The sequence below is a fragment of the Artibeus jamaicensis genome, unplaced genomic scaffold (assembly GCF_021234435.1).
Source record: "Artibeus jamaicensis isolate MK-2021 breed Jamaican fruit bat unplaced genomic scaffold, CSHL_Jam_final scaffold_474, whole genome shotgun sequence".
Lineage (NCBI taxonomy): Eukaryota > Metazoa > Chordata > Mammalia > Chiroptera > Phyllostomidae > Artibeus > Artibeus jamaicensis.
In genome coordinates, this window is record NW_026522046.1 from 36,525,915 (window position 1) to 36,536,184 (window position 10,270).

At 36.8% G+C, this 10,270-nt stretch overlaps 1 protein-coding gene across 1 annotated transcript; it reads left to right on the forward strand.

The window, feature by feature from the left end:
• The first annotated feature begins 8,639 nt into the window (after nt 1–8,639).
• LOC119056724 (60S acidic ribosomal protein P1-like) lies at nt 8,640–9,006 on the forward strand. The gene is made up of 2 exons (XM_037155222.2): nt 8,640–8,705; nt 8,787–9,006. The coding sequence occupies exons 1-2, from the start codon at nt 8,640–8,642 to the stop codon at nt 8,982–8,984; spliced, it is 264 nt and encodes an 87-aa protein (XP_037011117.1). The 3' UTR covers nt 8,985–9,006.
• The last annotated feature ends 1,264 nt before the right edge of the window (nt 9,007–10,270 follow it).

A 10,270-nucleotide genomic window follows, 5' to 3' on the forward strand; every position in this document is an offset into this window, starting at 1 on the left:
AATTGGGGTGAATTATCTGCAATCTACTTCTATGTACCCACCTGCTTTTAATTAGACTGTGTGTGGCATTCCTTCCTGACTACTGTTTATTCTCTTTACATTTATTTTTCTCACTTACTATAATTACCTTAAAGGATTCTATTATCAGAGAAACTGGAAATAGTGTTGGCACATCTCCAGTGCTTAGAGAAACTTCTGCTTTATGAACTTCCCTTGTGTTCTTAATTTGGTTTTCTTCCGTGGTCAAAAGAAGGAATAATAACTTTTCGTAATTCTGCTTGTATTTTCTTCTCTCCCTCTGTCTCTCCTCACCCCCACTCCCCTGTGTCCATCTCTTTCTTTTCTGTAAATCAATATCTGATATAATTCTCCTAGGTTAACTCGTCAACTAATTTCATTTCATTTTTAATGAACCTGATGGCTTTATCTTTCTATAACATATACTCAGCCTCAAATACACATAGTCCATTTAATTGTTGACTCTCTCAGTTGTAGTGTTATGGATCTTTAAGCTTCTAAAGTATTCTTTCTCCATAAAATTTGAGAGAGGTGTAAGGTAAAAACATAAGAACAAAAGAAGTGTCACTGATAAGAAATAGCTGAATAGACAAGTTTGCCAAATAAGTAAATAAATACATACATACATACACACATCCACAAATAAATAAATATGGTGGTTCATAAATGCAGAAAGCAGGCATTACGTAGCTATTAATTTTCTAATGTACATAATTTTGAACCTTTGTACACATCCTTAAGTTTTTCTTTCTTACCTTGTTTTGACTATGCATTTGGGAACAAAGTTCCCCCAACCTTAAGTTGCCTTAAGGAGTCTTTTTGAGGGCACTAACCAGTGACTCACTTTAATTCAATTATTTACAGTTTTATTAGTTAGATGATGATAGTTCTATTTACTGATTGCTTACATATGCTAAAAACTCAATTAGGAGATACGTGTAATCCTATCAAAAACCTATGAAGTATTGAGCACTTTCTTTATGAATAAAGAAATCAGTACTCCAGTTTATTGTGATCTAGGCAGAGAGGTTGAGCTACTTTCCAGTGTTTCCTAAAGAAAATATGGCATGCTTGTGATTCAAGACCAGGCATGTTAGCTGACTTTCATCTTCTTTTCTGGGAATTAAAATGATTTAAGAAAAACATATTAATTCTCCTTTCCAATATCCTTTTTCTTTAAACTATTCTTCTCTTTCTCAATGAACATAACTAATCTCAGGGCACTTGCCATCCTTCTACAGAAACCAATAGTTCCTATTTTCTATTAATCCCTGTATTGACTAGGCTTCCCCAAGTAATGAATTCATAATACATTTGAATTACATAGTTTCAATGCAAATACGAGTAGAAGAAGCCCAGTGGCTCACAGACATAATAGTGCCCACGACGAACATTTCACTTGTCCTTTTTCTGATTGATTATAAAACACATGCTATTGGTTTGATACATAGAAAATGGATTATTATCTCCTGTGTTTTTATAGGAGAGCCACTTCTGTATTTACTAATTTGGTTGCACTGCCATAACAAAACACCACAGACTGGGTTGTTTAAACAAACAAACAAAAAACCATGGCTGGATGCCCAACGTGAAGGTGCTGTCAGTGCTGGCTTCTGATGAGACCTCTGCTTGGCTGGCAACTAGCCATCCTCTTGCTGCCATGGCGCCCCCCTCGTGCACACATGTACCTGGTGTGTCTTTGTGTGTCCAAACTTCTTCTCATAAGAACATCAGTCAGATTCATTCAGGGTTTGCCCACGTGCCTTCACTTTACCTTAATTACCTGGAGACCCTATTTCCAAATTCAGTTACATCCTAAAGTATCTGGAATTAGGGCCCTCAATGAACTCAGCTCATAAAATTGGAAAATTATTGCCTAGAATATTGAATTTCTACTGAAGAAAATATCCCTGTAGGACTTGAAACAGCTCAAAGAAGGATATAAACTCAATCTGTATCTTAAACAGTTTGTCAAGTTTGGAGTACGGAAACAGATGCTAAGTTATTTTATCTTTTCAAGGAATATGTGGAGTAGATGAATCACACAGATGGAATATGAGAAACACTGTTACTATGGCAATGAACAAAAGTGTGCTGAAGCCAGGAAAGCTGGAATTAGGGATGAAAGGAAATAGCATTTGCGATTACACGTCCATCCAGGGATAAACCTAATACCTCAGAGTTTTAGTCAAGGAGAAACGACCATTGGATTTAGCAAAATATTTCAGGGAAATTTGGAAATACAGACCAAGTTGTGAAGAGAATATGTATAAGAGCTAAGAATAATCACTTCAAAAGAAAACCAGCTGAAACTAAGTTCAGATTGTTAAACCATAAGAGCAGCCACAACAAAAACCTATTGACAAAGCGTCACGATTAGCTCTTTAGAATATTCTGGAATTTGATGATGTTCAGCAAAATGTAGGGAAGCGTGGCAAAGACAGCTTCTAGCAAAACAGTTTCAGGTCTTTGCAGCATAAAGCTTTCACTTGGACGTGGGCGAGGACCCAGAAGTGCCTGTACGGTCCAGAACCCAGTCATTCGCCCTCCGGTCCCCTGCCCCTTTCGCTTCTCTTCAACCCCAGTACACTGCTTGCCTTTGAGCTCATTTCCGCATTTAGGGAAAGAAAGTTTATTCATTCGGGATCTATCTCTAAGATTTAATTGCTCTGATTTAGAAATTACCAGCCAGTGGGAGATAAATGCTCAAATGTGAGATCGAGGAAAACTTCAAATTATATAAATAAACCACCAAATCTATTCTCATGCCAATCATCACTTGTACCGGACTGGCTAAAAAGTCTGTTTGGTTTTTTCCATAAAATAAAAGACGTATTTTTCTGCCCTGAGTGGTGTGGCTTAGCGTCCGGCCTGAGAATCAAAGGGTTGCCAGCTTGATTTCCAGTCAGAGCATGTGCCTGGGTTGTGGGATAGGTCCCCCGTGGGGGACATGAGAGGAAAACACACATTGATGTTTCTCTCCCTCTCTTTCTCCCTCCCTTCCCCTCTCTCTAAAAATAAAATAATAAAATCCTTTTAAAAAATAAAAGACATTTTTCATTTTCAACACTAACTTTTTTGATTTGGATATTTTGAGTACGTCCACTACCTCCTATGTAGTATAATGTTGATTTTCTCAATGTCTCCATTTGTTAACTACCAACTTCAGTTGGTCTACAATACTATAAAGCATTGTCCAGTGAGAAATATCCAACATGAAACTTCACAAACCACTGTTGACATGTTTGATCAGCACCTTCTCCATACACTGCACAAATCTTTTTATTTTTGCGTTTCAGTTGCATTTTTACCTTTCTTAAAATAATAAAGCATAATATGCCAAAAATAATTTGTATTTTCTTCCATCTTCAATATTAAAATAGCTACACAAAATTTCACCAATTTTGATAATTTTTTTAAATGCATGCTGTCTGACAGCTGTCACAAAACAATATCACATTTGTTTTGAATGAAGTTAAAGACAACTACAAACTACTACTAGAGTCTTCTTATGGGAAAAAAAAACATTTTGGCCAACTCAATAAAATAAATAACTCATCTCAAGATTACATTTTGATAAAATGAATTTGATGCTCAGAAGCAGAGTCATGGCCATGATGTTTCTTTAAATAAAATTTTCTTAAATTAAATTAAATTTCAGCCATGATGACTGGTGTTGCTCAGTGGGTTGTGTGTCATCCCACAAATCAAAAGGTCACTGTTTCAACTCCCAATTAGGGCACACGCCTAAGGTATAGGTTCAGTCCCCAGTTCATGGAAGGTTCACAAGTCTAGAAAGAGTATACATTTTTAACAGATTCTCACATTTAAATGTGTGCATATAATTTAAGTAGACTAGAAGGGTGACTTTGTATTGTATTTGGAACATGGTTAAAAAATTTTAAAGAGCAAAGTCTTTTAGAAATTCTTTGGCTTAAAAATGTGAAATTTAGAAGTTGCGTGGTATCTTTAAAATCTGATAGTTTTTCTATAAATATGTTACTATAAAAGATATAAGGCCATGGCACAGACATGTTATGGAAAGAAAAGATATTTTCCTATTTGAGAGAAAGAATTAATATGGGGTATACTTTATATTTGGAGGTTTCTTTAAATTTAGGAGAAAAATGTGGCAAATATAGAAAAGAACTTCACCACTAATCAAGAAAGGAAATAACACATTTTTTAAAAATTTTAAGGGGGACAAATATCATTTGGAAGATATGAATGCATTTCATATTAGCAAAGAGCAATTAGACTAGAAAGAACAATTCACAATAATACATAAAATGGATATTACATCGCAAGATTCAAAGGAATGCGCATTATAAAAAGGTAAACCAAAGATTGTCAGTTTCACAAGGATTTGAATAGTCATTTACGACCATGAAAATGTTTATGAAACTTTTATGCTCTAGAGTCCAGGTGACAGTTTAGTCACTTTGTGGTTTAATTGGCTACCACTACTAGTCTTAGAAGTTAACCTTCAGGGCAGTAGCCGATGAAGAGATGCTGGCAGCAGAAACTGTGTTATAGCGCAGTGAGAAGCTTATGAGCATCTAAATCAAAAACCGGACAGAGCCAATGGAGTGGAAGAGATGGATATACTTGACCCAGTAGAGCAGTGTCATGGTTATGAATGACACTCCAAGAAGCGGGCTAAAAAAGTGTGGGAGACCACCTGGCAGTTTCTAACCCACATGCCTAAGCAGATGATGAAGCTGTTAATTTAGGAAGCAGAGGAGAAACAAAACAAAGGGCAATTCAGATTGCGGGTTTGAGGGAGAAGAGGGAGAAAGAATGCCCTATGAGTGAGAGTTTAAACATCGTATGTCTAAAGTTGCAACTCAAATATAGATGAAAAACCCTAGGAGAGAGAGGAAAAATAAATATGCCCCATACTGCCGATTTCTTTTTACACTTTTGAGAGGCTTGTCCTCCGCACTTTCTTTTTTAAAAAGATTTTATTTATTTATTTATTTTACAGAGAGGAAAGGGGAAGGAGAAAGAGAGGGAGAGAAACATGAAGATGTGGTTGCCTCTCATGTGTCCCCCACTGGGGACCTGGCCTGCAACCCGGGCATGTAACCTGACTGGGAATCAAACCAGCAACCCTTTGGCTCTTAGACTAGCACTCAGTCCACTGAGCCACACCCGCCAGGGCATTTCTGGCACTTTTGACGCAATTTTTCTTCTCTAATCTTGTTGGCTTAACTCATTGATAACTCCCTCATCTCTAAACCCAGTCTCACTTCTCATCTCCAGGGAGTAAAAAATAAGTCCAAAAACACAAACACACTTTTAGGCGGGGAACTCACTGTAGAATTAAATGAATAAATTTGTCTTTATTTTTTCATTAAAAAAATATAATGTTATAAACAGAATACATATGCATATTTGTTCATAGCTATGTATTTATCCTTAAATGCTTAAAATTGAAAATAAAACAAGAAAAAGAAAATGGAAAGAATCTAGGATATTAGTGTCCTATGGAAATAAGAATAAAACTTAGAGAACTTAGATTCTTTCTCCCTACCTATCAGGACAGTTTTATGTCACAGGCAGATGGGTGCCTGGATAACTTTACTATTTAATGTAGTTATAAAAGGAGGGGCCATGGGGGCAGGGGGTAGCCTGAAATAGTCACTCAAAAGAAGATCATTAAACAAGAGATCTGATTATGTGAAACCAGTAAAAGTGTTCATCCTTCTAATATGCTTTTTGCGTAAACATGTCCCACTCCCTATAGAGACTGCCAGAAATTACACAGCGGTTCTTTGGGAATGGAGGGGGTTTATTACTAAGGCAGACTCTCCCTTAAGGCTGCTTTGGGCTTTGCTGGGGTTCTTAGGAAACGTCCTCCATCAGAGAAGACCCGCAAATCCCAGCGTGAAGTGCCCAGTGAAATCAGAGGAGATGACCACCATGCATTAAGAATCCCCCAACAGAAAATTTCCAGAATCTTGTAAGAGGGAAACTGTCTTGCTTAAGTAGTTTTTATTTAGTCGCAAGCATCCACGGGATACTTTCTCTGGAACACAGTCCCAAGGCTCGTTGACCTGAGCAGCAAGAATATCTCGCTGTACCGGGCAGCCTCCCCGGAAGATTCCTTCGCCCCCATTAGTTCTTTGTCTAGAATTGAGGAGTCATTTTTTAATTCCCATGGGGTTGCTTTTTTTTTTCACTCGCTGAGAAGGTACATTATTAGAGTCACAGAAACTGATTTTGTGCAGTTTGTGTGGAGTCAACTATGTTTAAAACTGCATTCGATGCCCTGGGAAATGCAACTTGAAGCTTTGGGGTTCTTTGTTTTGCATTTGCAACAATATTTTAAGCAGAGACACAATAAAACCAGTCATCTTTCACCATTAAATATTAGTCAGTAGCTCCAAAAGCTGGTCAACTGACTGTCAAATTCTACTAGGGAGAGGAACTGGATTTGCCTTCTTCCCAAAGGAAAATCACAGAATCTGACAGGTGGGAAAAACAAAATATGTGAGGCAAACATAAATGATTGTATTTTTCTCTGCTAAAAACAACACTAGTGAATTTGACAGTATTGGTTTTAAAAAAATCTTCTTTGTTCCATTCAGGAGCTATGCCATCAACCAAAAAGCCCAGAGCTTTTGCTGAAAACTTTAGTGACACTTTGACCGTCAACTTCTCTTACTGAGGTGAACAATTTTTGTTTATAAAACTGACTTTCTTGTAATAAAAATGCATTAAAAATATGAGGATTTTTTTCTCACTTGAGGAATACCAGCACAATACTTGAGGCTTTTGTCTTATTTGTGAAACATCACAAAAACTTCATTCCAACTGATTGTATCTATGATGTTAAAAATTCTGGTCAAGTATTTTTCATTTAGGAAAAAAATAACATCCTTTTTTTAAGTAATCTTTTCCCATAGGAACTATAATTTAAAATTATATACATGTACAATTTATGTTTATCATTCTTGCTTTTTTCTTGATTTTAAAAACCTTTCGTGCATTACTAAAATATACAATATGTTTATCTTTAGTAATTACAGGACCAAAATGCTGACATCATAGTAGAAGTAATTTCTGTGCTTGTGGGAAATGTTGACATCTGTAAGGTTTAAAGAGAAACGCAACTCAGAATTTTATACAGAAAAATGTACTTCTTGACATTTAGAGATTCTAAAATAACTTGTAACGGATTAGACTTTAGATATTAGGTATGAAAACTAGAAAAAGTCTCTGCTTACAGTTGAACTTTTAAGACTAGAGAATAAAATATATAAAATAAATGGCTCTGAGTTATATATAGTAAATGTCTGACTCTCGACTCTCCTTTTACTGGACAAGTAATTTCACTCTGATATTTTTTTAAAATTAAAATCAGGTTAAAATATTTACCTTAAACATACTCAATCATAGTCTATGTATGTATTTCCCACTTTTTTCTTTTTTACCTTTCTTGTTCTTGTTCTATTGCAGTTGTCCCAATTTTTCCCACTTTGCCCTCCTCCGCTCATGTCACCCCATTACCAGGGTCAATTCCCACACCACTGTCCTTGTCCTTGGGTCATTCATACATGTTCCTTGACTAGTCCCTTCCCCTTCTTTCCACCATTATCCCCCTCTCTCCTCCCCTAGGGCACTGTCAATCTGTTCTATGTTTTCATTCCCATGGTTCTATTTTGTTCATTAGTTTATTTTGTTCATTAGAGACTCCTTATGAGTGAGATCACATGGTACTTTTCTTTCACCAACTGGTTTATTTCACTCAGCATAATATTCTCCAGTTCCATCCATGCTGTCACAAAAGGTAGGAGCTCCTTCTTTCTTTCTGCTGCATAGTATTCCATTGTGTAAATGTACCACAGTGTTTTGATCCACTCATTTACTGATACACCAGAATAAACTCAAAATTGATCAAAGACTAATATAAGTCATGATACCATAAAAGTCCTAAAGGAAAACATGCTCAAAAAAGTTTCAGATATCCCACTTAGCAATATATTTGCTAATATATATCCTAGGGCAAGGGAAGTAAATGAAAAAAATAAGCAAATGGGATTATATCAAACTAAAAGGTTTCTGTATGGCTACAGAAACCAAAATGGAAAGGGAGCAGACCGTATGGGAGTCTTCTCTACGTTGTTCAGTTAGCTAATTTTTTATGATCTTTAAAGATCAAATTAAGGAACAGGAAAGGACTATTTTTCTTGAATTCTAATCAAAAGTAGCCTTTATCTACTCATAAATTTTCTTGGTAACATGGGAAAATAGAGTTTTATTCATCCATCCCTGTATATCCAGAACATATTCTATGCCCTCAGTAAATGCTTATTTGTAGGGTCTCAGTAAATGTTATATTTGCTTGAATTAAGTATAGATGGTCCCTATTTTCAAGGAACTTTGACTCTAATAATGGGACATAAACAAAATATTGAATTAAAATTTAGTGAATTTTATACTGAACTTATTATCTTATCATCTCTATATTTCTATTAATAAATAAGCCTTTCCTCAGCTGCCACTAAGGTGCTCGGTCCTTTCAAAGAAGCTAAAGCCACTTTGCCACTTTGGGGTGAGGACCTTGCTTCATCCAGTGACTGCATCACTTCCCGCAATGCTCTCCCACCTACACCATGGCCTCCGTCTCACAGCGTGCCTGCATCTACTCGGCCCTTATCCCGCACAACGATGGGGTGATGGTGAGGGAGGATAACATCAATGCCCTTATTACAACAGCTGGTGTGAACACTGAATCTTTTTGGCCAGGCTTCCTTGCAAAGGCTCTGGCCAATGTCAACATTGGGAGCCTCATCTGCAATGTAGGGGATGGTGGACCTGTCCCAGCATCTAGTGGGGCACCAGCAGGAGGTCCTGCCCCCTCAACTGCTGCTGCACCAGCTGAGAAAAAGAAAGTGGAAGCAAAGAAAGAAGAATCTGAGGAGTCTGATGATGACCTGGGCTTTGGACTATTTGACTAAACTTCTGCTGTAACACAGTCAATAAAAATCTGAACTTTGGGAAAAAAAAGAAATACATAGGATGCTGAAAGTGAAAAACAAAGTGCAATCTAAATGATGAATATAAATTGTGGTACATATACACCATGGAATTCTATGCAGCAGAGAGAAAGAAGGAGCTACTACCTTTTGCAACAACATGGATGGAACTGGAAAGCATTATGCTGAGTGAAATAGGCCAGGCATTGAAGGACAAATACCATATGATCTCACCTTTGACAGGAAGCTAAAGAATAAAACAAACAAGCAAACAGAATAAAAACAAAGACGCTGAAATAGAGAACAAGTGGGCAGCGACCAGAGGGGAGAGGGAAGGGAACTTAAGGGGAAAAAGGGGGGAGGGATTTTGAGGAACAAGTATGAAAGACACAGAGATGAGGACTGGGGTGGGGGGGGGAATGGGAGGGAGGGGGGAGACCGGGCGGGGGGGGGGGATGGGAGAAATAGATTAAAAAAATGTACTTGAAAAGTAACTAAATAAAATTTAATATTAAAAATAAAAATAAAAAAAAATAAATGATGAATATAGACCAGCCAGGCAAGAGGGGCACACAGAAAAATTATTTTACATAAACTCAAAGGGATGTACAAAGGGCCAACAGGACAATATGAACAACATGATCACGTGTTGGAACATCAGTGCCCTGTGTGTGATAAAGCCTCTCTCTGATGACTCTGCCTCCCTTTAACATTTTCTATTGTGTGGTAGGTACCATCAACAAGTCTTGTTCCTGTAAAGCAAGACTTTAAACAGAGTAAGAAACAACCAAATATGTTTACACTGCCACCTTATGTCAGTGACTAAGAGAAAAATATGATAGATCGTTTTGTAGCCTGCTTAAACGCCATTTACCTACACAGTCATCAAATTATAAGCAATTACACTTCAAAACTCATTTGGAAGGATATACAAACATATATTGCCAATGATCATATTTTGACTTTACCTAAGTACTTTTTAAATCATGCAATAAATTAATCTGAATATCATATTCAGTATAAATGTATTAGACACAAGGTTTAGTGTGTTACATTAACTATCTTGTTTATTTCCACTACAAAACAGAGTAGTAGATGATAACGTCATCTCTAAAGAAATCTAGGAGAGAACTTAATTAACAAGTTTAAAATCACAGAGTTTGTAAGAGTTAAAGCCAAAATTCAGACTCAGGATTGCCTCACCTAAGTATTGTACTCTCAACCACTACCAAGTGGTAGTGCCTACCAAGATCCCTGGGCATAGAAAT